This window comes from Suncus etruscus, chromosome 3 (genome assembly GCF_024139225.1).
Source record: "Suncus etruscus isolate mSunEtr1 chromosome 3, mSunEtr1.pri.cur, whole genome shotgun sequence".
NCBI lineage: Eukaryota > Metazoa > Chordata > Mammalia > Eulipotyphla > Soricidae > Suncus > Suncus etruscus.
In genome coordinates, this window is record NC_064850.1 from 164,700,748 (window position 1) to 164,717,992 (window position 17,245).

The following is a 17,245-nucleotide window of genomic DNA, read 5'->3' on the forward strand; positions in this document are numbered from 1 at the left end:
TACAGCAGGAGAGATTGGACAAAAAACTTAAAGCAAATGAGCAGACAATGGAAAAATTAGTCAAAGAATGGGAACAGACGAAAATAGAAGTCTATGATAAGATCAACAGAAACAACTTAAGAATCATTGGAGTCCCAGAGACCCAGGAAGAAAATTTCCAGGAAGAATCAATGGTCAAGAACATCATTAAAGAGAAACTTCCAGAGCTAAAGAATATATGTGATCAAATCCTGCATGCCCGAAGAGTACCAACCAAAAGAGACCCCAGAAAAACCACCCCAAGACACATCCTAGTCACAATGACAAATCCCACAGATAGAGACAGAATTCTGAAAACAGCAAGATCAAAAGGGGAAATCATGTTCAAGCAAGCTTCCCTGAGATTTACAGCAGACCTGTCACCAGAAACGCTCAATGCCAGAAAGCAGTGGTGGGATATTGTGACAAGACTGAATGAAATGAATGCTTCACCCAGAATACTATACCCAGCAAAACTCACTTTCCGGTTTGATGGAAGAATACATGGTTTCACAGACAAAAAACAGCTCAGAAACTTCACAGACACAAAACCAGTCTTAAGAGAAAAACTGAAAGACCTAATCTAAGACAAGACTACCCAAAAGACACACCAAATTTTGAAATAAAGATGGCGTTAAATCCCAGGACAATTCTTTCTCTCAACGTCAATGGCCTAAATGCACCAGTTAAGAGACACAGAGTGGCTAAATGGATCAAAAAACTCAATCCAACGTTCTGCTGCCTACAAGAAACGCACCTGAATAGTCAGAACAAACATAGACTCAAAATAAAAGGCTGGAGAAAAGTTATCCAAGCAAACAACACCCATAAAAAAGCTGGAGTGGCCATACTAATATCAGATAATGCAAACTTTATACTCAGGAAGGTTGTAAGGGACAAAGACGGACATTTTATATTAATCAAGGGGTACGTAGAGCAGGAAGAATTCACTCTCCTAAACATATATGCACCGAATGAGGGGCCAGCAAAATATTTAATACAACTGTTGACAAATCTGAAAAATAATATCAACAACAACACAATAATTGTGGGGGACCTTAACACGGCTTTGTCAACACTGGACAGGTCAACCAGACTGAAACCCAACAAGAATATACTAGACCTGAGGAGAGAAATGGAAGAAAGAGGCCTAGTGGATATATATAGGACACTCCATCCCCAGAAACCTGGATACACATTCTTCTCCAATGTACATGGGACATTCTCCAGGATAGACTACATGCTGGCACATAAAACATACCTCCATAAGATCAAGAGGATAGAAATTTTGCAGACTACCTTCGCTGACCACAAGGCTCTGAAATTATTTGTGAACTCCAAAGGGACTCAGAAGAAACACTTTAACACCTGGAAGTTAAACAGCCTCATGCTCAATAACCAGAGTGTCCGAGATGAAATCAAGGAGGAAATAAAAAGGTTCCTGGAAACAAATGACAATAAAGACACAAACTCTCAGAACTTATGGGACACAGCAAAAGCAGTACTGAGAGGAAAATTTATAGCTTTGCAAGCACACATCAGGAAGGAAGAAGGAGCTTACCTGAGTAGCTTAATGACACAGCTAATAGAACTAGAAAATGCTCAACAAAAGGACCCAAGAATAGGAAGACAGAAGGAAATAACAAAGCTGAGAGCAGAAATCAACGAAGTGGAAACTCAAAAAACAATCCGAAAGATCAACGAAAGCAGAAGTTGGTTCTTTGAAAAAATAAACAAGATTGATAGACCACTGGCAAACCTAACAAAGAAAGAGAGAGAGAGAAACTTGATAACTCGTATCAGGAATGAAAAAGGAGAGATCACTACTGATATGACAGAGATTCAAAGGGTAATCAGAAACTACTTTGAAAAACTCTACGCCACTAAAAATGAGAACCTGGAAGAAATGGATAAATTCTTGGACTCTTATAATCTTCCACGGTTGAAGGAAGAGGATGTAGCATATCTAAACACCCCCATCACCATTGATGAAATTAAAACAGTAAACAAATGTCTGCCGAAAAACAAAAGCCCAGGTCCAGATGGATTCACTAATGAATTCTATCAAACTTTCCAAGAGGAACTACTGCCAATCTTGGCAAGACTCTTTCATGAAATTGAACAAACAGAAACACTTCCAAATAGCTTTTATGAAGCCAACATCACCTTGATACCTAAACCAGACAGAGACGCTACCAAAAAAGAAAATTACAGACCAATATCACTGATGAATGCAGATGCAAAGATCCTCAACAAAATCCTGGCAAATAGGATTCAATGCCTCGTTAAGAAGATCATCCACTACGATCAAGTAGGTTTCATCCCAGGAATGCAAGGCTGGTTTAACATCCGTAAATCTATCAACATAATACACAACATCAATAACAAGAAAAATAAAAACCACATGATCATATCAATAGATGCAGAGAAAGCATTTGATAAGGTCCAACACCCATTCTTGATCAAAACTCTCAGCAAGATGGGAATGGAGGGAACCTTTCTCAATATAGTGAAGGCCATCTACCACAAGCCAGTGGCAAATATTATCCTCAATGGAGAAAAACTAAAAGCCTTCCCTTTAAATTCTGGCACAAGACAAGGCTGTCCTCTCTCACCACTCCTATTCAACATAGCACTGGAAGTACTTGCTATAGCAATTAGGCAAGAAAAGGATATCAAGGGAATCCAGATAGGAAAGGAAGAAGTCAAGCTCTCACTGTTTGCAGATGACATGATACTCTACTTAGAAAACCCTAAAAACTCTATCAAAAAGCTTCTAGAAACAATAGACTCATATAGCAAGGTGGCAGGCTACAAAATTAACACACAAAAATCAATGGCCTTTCTATATACCAATAGTAATAAGGATGAAATGGACATTAAGAAAACAACCCCATTCACAATAGTACCACACAAACTCAAATATCTTGGAATCAACTTGACTAAATATGTGAAGGACCTATACAAAGAAAACTATAAAACTCTGCTCCAAGAAATAAGAGAGGACACACGGAAATGGAAACACATACCCTGCTCATGGATTGGCAGGATTAACATCATCAAAATGTCAATACTCCCCAAGGCATTATACAGATTTAATGCCATCCCTCTAAAGATACCCATGACATTCTTCAAAGAAGTGGATCAGACACTTTTGAAATTCATTTGGAACAATAAACACCCTCGAATAGCTAAAGCAATCATTGGGAAAAAGAATATGGGAGGAATTACTTTTCCCAACTTTAAACTGTACTACAAAGCAACAGTTATCAAAACAGCATGGTATTGGAATAAGGATAGGTCCTCAGATCAGTGGAATAGGCTTGAATACTCAGAAAATGTTCCCCAGAGATACAACCATCTAATTTTTGATAAAGGAGCAGGAAATCCTAAATGGAGCAGGGAAAACCTCTTCAACAAGTGGTGTTGGCACAATTGGATAGCCACTTGCAAAAAATTAAACTTAGACCCCCAGCTAACATCATGTACAAAGGTAAAATCCAAATGGATTAAAGACCTCGATATCAGCCCCAAAACCATAAGATATATAGAACAGCACATAGGCAAAACACTACAGGACATTACAGGCATCTTCAAGGAGGAAACTGCACTCTCCAAGCAAGTGAAAGCAGAGATTAACAGATGGGAATATATTAAGCTGAGAAGCTTCTGCACCTCAAAGGAAATAGTGCCCAGGATACAAGAGCCACCCACTGAGTGGGAGAAACTATTCACCCAATACCCATCAGATAAGGGGCTAATCTCCAAAATATACAAGGCACTGACAGAACTTTACAAGAAAAAAACATCTAACCCTATCAAAAAATGGGGAGAAGAAATGAACAGACAGTTTGACAAAGAAGAAATACGCATGGCCAAAAGACACATGAAAAAATGTTCCACATCACTAATCATCAGGGAGATGCAAATCAAAACAACGATGAGATACCACCTCACACCCCAGAGAATGGCACACATCACAAAGAATGAGAATAAACAGTGTTGGCGGGGATGTGGAGAGAAAGGAACTCTTATCCACTGCTGGTGGGAATGCTGTCTAGTTCAACCTTTATGGAAAGCGATATGGAGATTCCTCCAAAAACTGGAAATCGAGCTCCCATACGATCCAGCTATACCACTCCTAGGAATATACCCTAGGAACACAAAAATACAATACAAAAACCCCTTCCTTACACCTATATTCATTGCAGCTCTATTTACCATAGCAAGACTCTGGAAACAACCAAGATGCCCTTCAACAGACGAATGGCTAAAGAAACTGTGGTACATATACACAATGGAATATTATGCAGCTGTCAGGAGAGATGAAGTCATGAAATTTTCCTATACATGGATGTACATGGAATCTATTATGCTGAGTGAAATAAGTCAGAGAGAGAGAGAAAAACGCAGAATGGACTCACTCATCTATGGGTTTTAAGAAAAATGAAAGACATTCTTGCAATAATAATTTTCAGACAGAAAAGAGAAAAGAGCTGGAAGTTCCAGCTCACCTCAGGAAGCTCACCACAAAGAGTGATGAGTTTAGTTAGAGAAATAACTACATTTTGAACTGTCCTAATATTGAGAATGTATGAGGGAAATGTAGAGCCTGTTTAGGGTACAGGCGGGGGTTGGGTGGGGAGGAGGGAGATTTGGGACTTGGGTGATGGGAATGTTGCACTGGTGATGGGTGGTGTTCCTTTTATGACTGAAACCCAAACACAATCATGTATGTAATCAAGGTGTTTAAATAAAAAAAAAATTATGCAAAAAAAAAAAAAAGAAAAATTTAAATAAAAAAAAAATTATGCAAAAAAAAAAAAAGAAAAAAGAAAACTTCTCTAATGAAAAATAATCAAAGCAAAGGAGACAGGGGTGATTTTACAGAGATTTCATAACAGTGTTAGCATTGCCAGGCCTGTTTTTCTTGTGGAAATGAAGGTAGTTTGCTAAATGCTACTAATTTACTGACTCATACTAATTTCTCTGTCTTTCTCTAAATATGTCTTGGTGCTTTTTAGATACAGCAACTTCGGCAACAACTCATACTCTTCCTCAAGGTCCTCATCCAGATCTGCTCTGCCTACCACCCCAACATCGTCACTTTCACCTCCAGGTGAAGCAAGGCTAGACAGGTAAGTCTCTCAGAAACAAACGAATAGCTTTAGAAGCATTCCTTTGATTCAGGGTGAGCCACTGAATGCAGGATGATCTCACTTATATGTGGCAGTTAGAATAACTAGATGAGGGAATGCAATGGTTTAAAGTAGCAGATACCTAGATCACCCTTGACCCCAGAGTATAGGGAGTAGAAGGAAGACATGTGGGAAGCAACAGGGGTCAGGTCAATGAAATTCTGGTCCACTGATGGTGTTAAAGAGTGTCACACCAGAATATAATACTGAAAACAAGATATCCAGAGTTCAATGGCCAAACTTCAAAAGGTGCCTGAGGACACAGGTTGGGGTTAGAGATGTGGGGCGAGCACCTGGGACACTGATAGAGAGAAATTGACCCTGGTGGTAGAGTGCTGAAATACTGTATGTCTGAAACTCAACTTTGGCTTTCTAAATCATGGTGCTTTAATACAATTTAAAAACAAGAGTAAGCCACTGGAGAAAAAGTATAAATAGCAAGTATTAGTTGCTTTCTTTACAGAACATAATACAAAGGCAAAAATATTTTCTTTTTTAAACTATTACTAAGTATTTTATTAGAGGTGATATTTTTTTGCTAATATCTTATTTCCCTCAGAGCTTTCTTAGAAATTATCAAAAATGATACTAAAATATTTCAATATGAACATTTTGACTCAGTCCTTAAAATATTGTGGATTTCACAAAAATGGCAATTTGTCTTATACATGTCAGTTTTCACCTTCAGATGATTAATTCTGTGTGAACAAGGAGTGGTGGCCTGTTAAGGAGCTGCATAATTGATCTAGGACCTACCAGAAGAGAAAAATGTTGTATAGGTACATGGAAGTAACTGAACTTGGCAGGATAACCAAACAATTAACTTACCATTAACTTATCATTACTCCTACAAATGAGGCATTGCACAAGGATGTCTGTGATTTCAGGACAATTAAAAACAGTTTCCCTTATATGGCAAGAACACTCAGTTATAGATGACTGGCTAGGATTCCAACACACTTGCAAGTTATTTAATCCCCGAGGATAAAATGCCAGTTATGCCAACCCCTAGCTTTGTTCATCCTGATGAACAAAAGTTTTCAAGAAAGTGCTGTGTTGACCCCACCAGGTATGCCCATTGGGAAGTGACCAGATACAATGTAGAGATGTCACTGGACACTTCTCAGAGCTCATTTGCATTAAATACCAAATTTTAAAACAAATTTGATCTGTATTCCGATTTGAAGCTTTCTTTCCTATGCTTTATGGAGTGTGCTTTTGCCTAGTGCTGCCCAGTGGGCGAAGCAGTCAAGTCCCTTCAGCACTGAGGAGCAGAGCTGAGTATGGCTCTGCATCACTAGCCACGTGTACTTCGACCTGTAAAGCCTGGAGAGGCAACACCTCAGGTTATTACACAGGCCAGCATAGCTCTGAGCTGGGCTAATTCACACTCTGTTAAGTCTTGGAAATGAGGTTACCAAGTTGCTTTTACTCTGATGGATACCCTCTGCCGAGCAACCTGTCTTCTTGATGTTAGAGTGCAAGTGGCTAGTTTCTGGGTTCTTGTGGAGGGCAAGTGAAAATAGCAGTCTTCAGTGTCACAGCTTGTTATTATAATGTAAGAGGTTAACAGAGGGACTGGAGCAATAGTATAGTGGGTAGGGTATTTGCTTTGCACATAACCACCAGTTTCAATCCTAGCATTTCATCTGGTCCTTTAAGCACCACCAGTAGTGATTCTTGACTGTGGAGACAGAAGTAACCCCTGAACATTACTGGACATGGCCCTAATATGAAAGGGGTCAGGAGCAACCTGTGTTGAACAGGAAGCCTAGCACCTCCCTTTCAGCAGCAATTCTTCCAGTAGCTTTTTGTAGCAGCAGCTTCTCATAGTGGCTTACTTCTCTTCCAGAAACAATTTCCAGCAACTCATACTTTATGTATTTCTGCCCCTGCAGTCTGATTGGTTATGCCCGATATTAATGAGAATATGAAAATCTATCAATTGGAAAATCTATCAAAGGAAGCAATTAAGTCACTTACCAGTCAAATAACTTTTGCATGCATCCACAGATGGTTTACATAGAGGTAGGTGTTTGCCTCTTTCACTTCCACTATAACATTGAGATTCCAACCTCTGGAACCGTGTCCAGGAGAGCAAGGAAATCAGGAGTACAGGCTCCAGAAATATTCCTATCTTTGTTTCATGCCCTGTATTCTGGGGCAGGGAAAATTAAGGCAGGTGGAACTGGGCCCCCAAGACCCTTGAACACTCTGTGGAGGGTGCCTGTCTCCCAGAGACTGTGGGGTTTGTTTGAGGGTTTTGTTTATTTGTTTGTTTGTTTTGTTTTGTTTTTTTGGGCCACACCGGCGGTGCTTAGGAGTTACTCCAGGCTCTCTGCTCAGAAATAGCCCCTGGCAGGCATGGGGAGCCATATGGGAGGCCGGGATTCGAACCAACCATCTTAGGTCCTGGATCGGCTGCTTGCAAGGCAAACGCCTCGGTGCTATCTCTCCGGCCCCTTTGTTTGAGTTTTGAGGCAGCTGTTGACGTGCTTTGACCAATGACTGTTGTCAGAAAGACAAGGCCTCTGCCCCCAGGCCAGTTGAAGCAAGGGCTCAAGAGCGGCCAGGTTAGCAACAAGTATTGACTGAGAAGAAGATGCTGGAAGAAAAGTTTATTGAGGGATGGAAATTTCAGCCTGGAATGTGCAAAGTGAGGATTCTGGAACACAAGAATCAGAAAGGCTGGAGAGGTGTGACCGCAACAGTCTTTAGTATTGGGATAGAGTCACGCCAAGGATGCCCACACACTCACCTCAGCATCCTGGGCAATAGCAGTGAGGCAGGTTTACTTCTAAGCAGCCTGTTCTCATTCAGTTTTTTCTGCCTCCAGGCTGTTGTGAATATTTGCTCTCTATTATATACACTACAGAATCTAAAGCTCTAAATAAGCTTTCTTTTTTATTAATTGCTTTATATGTGCCCTTCCCCCCCAATATTCTGTTGTGAAAACCCATGTGATAAATTATTTGAAATAGTAGTTGTATGATGTCATCATTAAAACCAGGAAGCCATCGAGCCCAAATGCATTACTGCTGTTACCTCTGAATGCTTACCTTGCTACTTTTGTTCTGTGATCATACAAGAAGAGAGAGATCTTTTAGGGGGTTGGAGTAATAGCACAGTGGGTAGGGTGTTTGCCTTGCATGCAGTTAACCTAGGTTTGATCCCCAGCATCCCATGTGGTCCCCTGAGCCTGCCAGGAGTAATTTCTGAGTGTAGACCCAAGAGTAGCAGCTGAGCACTGATGGGTGTGGCCCAAAACTGAACAAACGAAAAGAGACCTCCTAATTCCAATTTACATTATATTTTACATTATGATTACATTTTAAGGTTTTCCTTTTTCCTTTATTCTTTTTAGTATAAGAATTATTTGGTGCTCACCCATAATCTAAAATTAAATATTTTCAGATATTTTCTGTCCTACTAAATAAAAAACAGGATTCTATTTTGCTAAAATACATAATTCAATGGACTGTTTATGATTTCTAATTGACATGTTTCAGATACCCCCAGTTGTTCTCAAAATAAAAAACTCTTCTTAGGAAAGATAAGGAACTCTTTTTGAGTAATAACTGATTTCTGTCACGCATGGATATACCATGCAGCATTAGTAGCTCTGGAACTCTATTCCCTTGCTGTGGATGCAACAGTTACTTCTCTGATATCCACAGGAAGCAAGGCCAATAAAAACACCCTTCAGTCTGGTCAGCCCACATTGGAAACACAGCTGGACATTATTGTGAGCCTAAAGGTTTCCCTTTTTTTCAAAGTGTTAGATATTAATAAAACTTGGAATGATAAAATAAACATAGAAGGGGAAAACTGAAGAAACAGTATACAAAATTAAGTCATGACAAGGCGTAGAAGCAAATTCATCTCCATATCTCCTATTACAGTTTATAGGACTTTGTTTTAGAAACAAAGTATAGCATTAATTTTTATAAAACTGGACTTTGAGTTGTGCCAAAACAAAATAAGAAAACCAGAACTATTTGTAAAGGCCCTCAGGGATACAAGAGGCAACTGTTCCATGAAAGCAGACTTAAAAATCTTCACTTTTAAAAATGTATTTTCTGAGTGGTAAAATTCTAAATGGTTTTTGTTTGTTAGTTTTTGTTTTGGAGTTTTTCTTTTTTGTTTTATTTTTTGTTACCCTAGCAGCGCTTAGGGGTAACTCCTGGCTCTGCCCTCAGAAATTGTTCCTGAGACACATACCCTGCTCATTGACTGGGAGGATTAACATCATTAAAATGGCAATACTCCCCAAAGCATTGTACAGATTTAATGCAATCCCTCTAAGGATACCCATGAAATTCTTCAAAGAAGTGGAACAAACACTCCCGAAATTCATTTGGAACAATAAACATCCATGAATAGCAATCCTTGGGAAGAGGAATGTGGGCAGCATCACTCTCCCCAACTTTAAATTGTATTACAAAGCTATAGTCATTAAAGCAGCATGGTATTGGAATAAAGACAGACTGCCAGATCAGTGGAATAGATTTGATATTCAGAGAATGTCCCCATACACACAATCAATTTATTTTTGATAAAGGGGCAAGAAATGCAAAATGGAGCAAGGAAAGCCTCTTCAACAAGTGTGTTGGCTCAACTGATCAGCCACTTGCAAAAAAAAAAAGCAAACTCAGACTTCCCTCTAACACCATTCACAAAGGTATTATCTAAATGGATTAAAGACCTTGATATCAGACTCGAAACTATAAGGTATATAGAACAACATGTAGGTATGACACTCCATGACATTGTGACTAAAGGCATCTATAAAGGAGAAACAGTACTCTCCAAACAAGTGGAAGCAAATATAAACAGATGGGACTATATTAAGCTGAGAAGCTTCTGCAACTCAAAGGAAATAGTGCCTAGGATACAAAAGCCACCCACAGAATAGGAGGAACTATTCACTCAATACCCATCATAAAGGAGCTAATAAAGAAAATAGACAAGGTACTGACAGAACTTAACAAGAAAAAAAAATAACCTCATCAAAAAATGGGGAGAAGAAATGAACAATTTCTCAAAGAAGAAATAAAAAGGGCCAAAAGGCACATGGAAAAATGCTCCACATCACTCATCATCAGGGAGATACAAATCAAAACAACAATAAGGTACCATCTCACACCACAGAGACTGGCACATATCACAAAGAACAGGAAGAATTGGTGCTGGCAGGGATGTGGAGAGAAAGGAACTCTCATTCACTGCTGGTGGGAATGCTGTCTAGTCCAGCCTTTATGGAAAACAATAGGGAGACTCCTCAAAAAACTGGAAATTCAACTCCCTTATAATCCAGCTATACCACTCCTAGGGATGCTTAAGAACACAAAAATACAGTTCAAAAAACCCTTCCTCACACCTATATTCATTGCAGCTCTATTTACAACAGCCAGACTCTGGAAACAACCAAGATGCCCTTCAACAGATGAATGGCTAAAGAAATGGTGGTACATATACACAATGAAATATTAAGCAGCCGTTGGGAGAGATTAAGTCATGAAATTTTCCTATACATAGATGCACATGGAATCTATTATGCTGAGTGAAATAAGTCAGAGGGAGAGAGATAGAAACAGAATAGTCTCACTCATCTATGGGTTTAAAAAAACTAAAAGACATTATTGTAATAATGCTCAGAGACAATAGGGATGAGGGCTGGAGGGTCCAGCTTACAATAGGAAGCTCACCACAAAGTGGTGAGTGCAGTTAGAGAAAAAACTACATTGACAACTATCACAACAATGTGAATGAATGAGGGAAGTAGAAAGCCTGTTTCAAATACAGGCAGGGGGGTGAGGTGGGGAAGAGGGAGATTTGGGGCATTGGTGATGGGAATATTGCACCGGTGAAGGGGTTGTTCTTTATATCACTGAAACCCAACTACAATCATGTCTGTAATCAAGGTTCTTAAATAAAGCTATTTTTAAAAAAATTGCTCCTGAGCAAGCTCAGGAACCATATGGATGCCAGGGATCGAACCCAGGCCCATCCTGGGCAAACACCCTACTTTTTTTGCTAACATTCTGGCCCTTTCTTTTAAAAGAAAATTTGCAAGATTTTGAACCATTCTTGTTCAGGTATCTAAATGAAACAAACAAGTACACCACACGCAAATTTGAGGCCCTGGGAAGGGCAAAACCAGAGTTTCTTGTTCTCCCATTCCTGCAATGACATCTCCATCTTGTGGGCCTTTTCCGAAATAGCGACTGGAAGAAGGTGAATAGCAGTTAAGACAGCAGTTAAAAAAATATCTGGAGTCCTCACTGGATATTTGACACTTCTTTTGGTACTGGTGGAGTGTTTCACCTTCATTCTCTCATTCATTTCCCAAATCGATGATGAGAACCTCTAGAAGGATTCTACCCATTTTCGGGGTATTAGACTTTTACCCCCAGTTTATTCATTTTCTCTTTTTCAGGCAAAACCACGCAACTTGAATTAGCTAGCCCTGCCCCCACTTACAGGGGGAAATAAGGGAGGCGTCAAGACCAAACTGATGCAAGACTACTAAGTAGTAGGTTAGATACAGAGGGGACCACATGTTCTAGACGCCCTGGGGGTGAGGGAAGAGGAAATGGGAGGTAGGACAAAAACGGAGGTGTAAGGAGTACAATTTAGGGATGGGAATCCCCCCTGATTTTATGTAAATATATACCTAAAATATTATTGTCAACAATATGTAAGCCACTATGATCAAAATAAAAATTATATTATTAAAAAAAAATGATTCTGAGGATCCAGACCTGGCCTGAGGGTGCCTTGAAAGCCACCATTTCTGAGCTTGAGTGAGGGGAAGGCCCACCTCACTGTGAAGAGATAAGAGAATGGAATATGACACATGACCCTTGAGAACCTCAGCCCTAGATTTTTTCTTCACCTATCTATTCCCTTTGGACATGTTAAAGAAAACCTGGAGTGTCAGTATATGCCTTCAACACTGATTTCACTCTCTTTTCCACTTAAAACAGTACCATAGTTTCCTGAGAAAGTCAGTCATGGCCAAATTCACAGATTATTGTCAAGAACTTTTAAGAGTTGGTGCTTGTCTTTCTGTCCCCGTTGTCACAGTAGAATTTTTCAAACTTCCTGGAAAGCTGAAGGCTCAAATATAAGTAACATTGCCTACTTTTGTAACAAGAATTTATCAGAAAAGGTAATAAAATTATACCTATAAATTTTATCTGTATGAGCCTTATACACTTATACAACATAGCAAATAAAGTTTTGTACTGTGAAAGTAAAGCTTTCTCTTACCAAGTTATTTTCCTGAGATGCAAATACTCCTAGGGATTTTTTTAAATATACTTCCAGAAATGTTTATGTAAACCTAACCATGTTAAATGTCTTCCCACATATTGTGACACATTCTACGAACCACTTTACATCCTGTTTTGTCACTTAAATCTGTCTCTTCTTTCCATAGCAGTGCAAGCTTTCACTTGTGGGACTGTGTACTTTTAAAGACAGCATCATAATTTTTCCTCATATGCTTCTTTGTATACCTAATCCCCTACTGATGAACCCAGTAATTTTCTATGGGAAATTAGGCTGCAGTTATTGTACATATGTAATTATCTCTGGATAAGTTGATAAAGTAGATTTTAGGAAATCAACATTCATTAATTAAAATATTCTGTTTTTTTTTTTTTTTCGTTTTTTGGTTTTTGGGCCCACCCGCCGGTGCTCAGGGGTTACTCCTGGCTGTCTGCTCAGAAATAGCTCCTGACAGGCACAGGGGACCATATGGGACACCGGGATTTGAACCAACCACCTTTGGTCCTGGATCGGCTGCTTGCAAGGCAAACGCCGCTGTGCTATCTCTCTGGGCCCTAATTAAAATATTCTATTGATCTTAGACAACTCACTCTTCATGAAGACTGTGCCAGTTGCTGTTTATGAGGAGTTTATTTTCCCACACTCAAAAATCTTACTGAATTTTTAACTGCTGATCACCCAGTACTGAAGACTTGTACATTGTTAAAATATGTGGTCGAAAATATTTTTATGGGGACTTGCCAAAAATAAAAAAGAAGAAATTTTATGTATCCAGGGCTCCTTAATCTTTTCACTTTTATGAATTTTTGATTTATCATCATTGAGTTTTATTATTGTTGTATATAGTTTCTTTATAAACTGATAAGAGTACCAAGAATTTACTTCATTACTCTTATACTTCACTAATGATGTTTCTACCAATCAGGATAAAAGTAAGTTTTATGATTTAAGTTTTTCCATCTTTTAAATAATTATAAGTTTCATAGTTTAGGTCTAAACTCCCTAAAAATTATTTTGATCTATGGTGTGAGAGAGACATCCAACTTAAAATTTCTCATTTTTAGTATTACTTATGGAACAATGCATCATTCCCCAAAGAATATGCTGTATACTAATAGGAATGCAGATTTCTGTGTTTCTGTGTCCAAACTGTTGCCTTAGAATCATTTCCTCTCTCACCCTGCTCTGGGTCCTCTCTGTCAGAGGCTGCCATTCTAGATGTCAGGCTGTTATCTAGATGTCTAGATGTCCTTCCCAGTTCTTGTCTTTGCCATTCAGTTAGTAATCTTTGGAATATGGCTATGTCATGTACTACCTTGAACAGTCCTTTTACTTTTGTCATCTGTTTTTGTGGAGTTTGGGATGGTGACTAATATTGTTGGATTAAAGAGCCTGGAGAAATTTGGAGATGTGGCCAAAGGACTCAGGCTTGGAAAATAGGAGTTTGACATGTTTAATGTTGGCCTCTTCTCCCAGCTCAGATCCAGTACATTAGATCCCAGTTCCTTAGGAACCTCTTGAATACTTGCCTCTACCATTATATAGCAGTTTTTATAGATCCTCCCTTAGAATCAGACCTCTGTTTCCATGCAAACTTCCCTATTAGGGTTTACTGAAGCTCTGTTGCTTTTACCTACTTGGCAGACCATTTGACTACTGTCCTGAATTTAATTTGCTATTGCCTGTGTCTTTTTTGTCCTTATGGGTTTTAGTCTGTTTTGACTTCTATTGTTTCTTGTCGTTGCTAGTATCTACATAAGCCTCAAGGGCCTATTGTTTGTTTTACAAGCCAATGTTTTATCTAGGCATATGATTCATGTACTTCTCTGGATCCCCAAAACTTACTGACTGTGTTCTCTCACTTGATCTATATCCTCAAACTTTTTAAACAGGGGGCCAGTTCACTGTCCTTCAGACTGTTGGAGGGCCAGATTATAGTAAAAACAAAAATTATGAACAAATTTCTATGCACACTGATAAATCTTATTTAGAAGTGAAGAAACAAAATGGGAATAAATACAATATGTGGCCCGTGGGCCGTAGTTTGAAGACCCCTGATATGATACTTTAAAAGTTATTATAGCATAATTGAGGGCCCTATTGGCTAATCATGCTCCAGTTTTAAAAGTTTTCATTGGTTGGTCAAATTTGATCTAAAAACAATGCAAGGGGCTGGAGCAGTGGCACAGTGGTAGGGCATTTGCCTTGCATAAAGCTGACCTAGAATGGATCATGGTTCAATCCTCTGGTGTCCCATATGATTCCCCAAGCCAGGAATAAACCCTGAACATCACCTGGTGTGGCCTAAAATAAAAAAAAACACAAAACCATCAAACAATACCAATAATATCCTAAATCTCATATATAAGGGATAAAAAGTGCTTTTTTTTTACATGATCACAATTAGCAGTGTCCCTTCCACAACTGCCAACAGGAAATGAACGATACCAGTATTGACTGGTCCTGCTGCTCAAACAAAGACAATGTGTGCTTCTTATACCATGCTTCAAGGAGACTTCCTCCTTGCATGCTGCTAGTTCTTGATAGCAATCTGGCTACAAACAATAAGTCCCTGTAAGGCAAAATGTGGTCCTGATTAATTAATTGTGTTACATCCAAAGTGCACAAGAGAAGCATTGGATCCATTGACAGAATAAACTTACAGTGGAGGTTTGTCTTCTTAAAGGCAGTTTCATGGCGCTACTATAGGCATTAGTGGTCCTGAGATTGGTGTCAACTCTGTCTTGGAGGCAGACCCTAGGTCCTCACCAGGCACTACAGAATCTTCCTCTTTCCATATTTTTCTTTTTTCTTTTTTTTGGTTGGTTTTGTTTTTTTGGATCACACCCAGCAGCACTCAGGGGTTACTCCTGGCTCTACGTTCAGAAATTGCTCCTGGCAGGCAAGGCAATCTCCTTACCTCCATGCTATCTCTCTGGCCCCCCCCCCATATTTTCCTTCTTTGGATCTGACTCCTCTCTATTCCTATTATCAAAGATGAAGTTCAAGTATCTCTCCTGCCTGAGCTATACATTGCTGTATATATAGCCATATATTCTTGTGTCTTTTGTGAAATGCAGATCTAAGAAGGTAACTTCCTGTGTTAAGACTTTGAATGATTCCAACTGCTCATCTGTTAAGCCTGACCTTATTAACATCACCTATAGAACTTCATACTTGAGTTATACAAATACCTTCCATCTTTTTTACTCATAATCTTCACCATCCTGCATATACTTGTACCCTACAGGTTGCAACTATGAACATGCAAGGCTTATATGAGGCCTGTTTCTTCATATGTGCTCTGTATTCTCATTAATCTCTCCTCTCTTCATTCACTTGATTTCTTCACATTTCCTAAGAACATTGTACATAATAGAATTAGGTGTGAACTGTAGCAAGGGCATACAAATAAGAAAAGTAACAGCTGGTGGATCACTCACAATCTTTACTGTTATTCAGTGTTATAAAATGAGCTCATGTGCTTTCACCACTGTTCCCAGAAGAGTACATCATGGCTAGATTCCAGATGTCACTATGTCATTTGGCTACATTAGTTTTGTACTGTCATTGTACAGAAACTATAGAAAGAAAATTAGTATTAGAGGTGGTTCCTTTTCATAAAATCGATGAGTCCCTAATGTTTACACCCTCGCTCTGTTGTTCCATTCCTTCCCTCAAATTCTAGCAATGATTAAATAAGCTTTCTTACTGTAAGAGGCTGCTTGTGTTTTATTCTTGAGCACTGGTTGGATTTTGCAAATTGTATCAAGTAATACATTTACATATGCATGTGTATAACTAGATAAAGAAATAGAAACTTATGAATGTGACTTCTCCCAATTTTGTCATATTCTACTTTTTGTTCAATGCCATTTTACTGGCTTATAGTTGATAACAACTACAAACCTCTTTATTGGGAGTTGTCAGACACATTTGTTCCATTCAGAAGTATCTGTTGACTCATAATGTACCAACCTTGTACTTGAGAATCCAGCACTAATCAAATTAGATCCCACCTTCACGTTCCTGAGTTCAACCTCCAGTGGCAGAAAGTAAGCTATCAGCAAATAATTTTTCCAGTGTAATAAATATTGTGAATAATAAAACTTAAGTAAAAAGAGAGATTCTGTTATAAGGGGAGGGACTATCACAGGTTCTCCTTCTTCATGAGGATCACTTCTGATAAGTAGGATAGGAAATTGAGGCACAGCTCCAAAATATGTTGTAGCTTTCCCTTGAATTTACCTGGTGGTAGAATGAGGGTGGGAAGAGGGAAGGTACGTAAATCAAATGAATATTCTATTTAGAACATTTCTTAAAATTTGATTCTAGAGAACCAGGAGAAACTTGTTTGGGAGTAATATGATATTTAGAGAAGAGTGATCTATACAAGGCAAAAGAGTAGTATTTTCCTAGAACTGAGAGTTAGAGAACAGAAAGGATGGAGCTTCGTCTTCCGGGAAACTGTGGGACTCCAAGGTGCTTATGGCAATCACAACTGTTGGAAAATACCCCATAATGATTTCATTCAGATTGTACTTGTACAGGAGAGGCTTGATCTCCTTCTGGGTGGAAGACTCAGTGGATCTTGAACAGAGGGTGGAAAGTAAAGGGGAATGGCAAAAAAGTGCTGTATACCTGGGTCAGTGCCTGCAGAAGGGCCAGTGGACAGGCACTACCTGTGAAGGACTGAAGGAATGGTTCATGCTCTACCCATGAATAGATTCCAC

General features: G+C 39.0%; 2 protein-coding genes across 4 annotated transcripts in view; one reads left to right on the forward strand and one right to left on the reverse strand.

The window, feature by feature from the left end:
• The window catches only part of RPRD1A (regulation of nuclear pre-mRNA domain containing 1A), a 1,137,547-nt gene that overhangs the window by 608,143 nt on the left and 512,159 nt on the right, over positions 1-17,245 (reverse strand). The window lies entirely within an intron of this gene.
• The window catches only part of FHOD3 (formin homology 2 domain containing 3), a 514,974-nt gene that overhangs the window by 375,997 nt on the left and 121,732 nt on the right, over positions 1-17,245 (forward strand). For both annotated transcript variants that reach the window (XM_049769642.1, XM_049769643.1), the window contains one exon: positions 5,043-5,156. In XM_049769642.1, the coding sequence (XP_049625599.1) occupies positions 5,043-5,156 (114 nt within the window). The remainder of the gene's footprint in view (positions 1-5,042; positions 5,157-17,245) is intronic.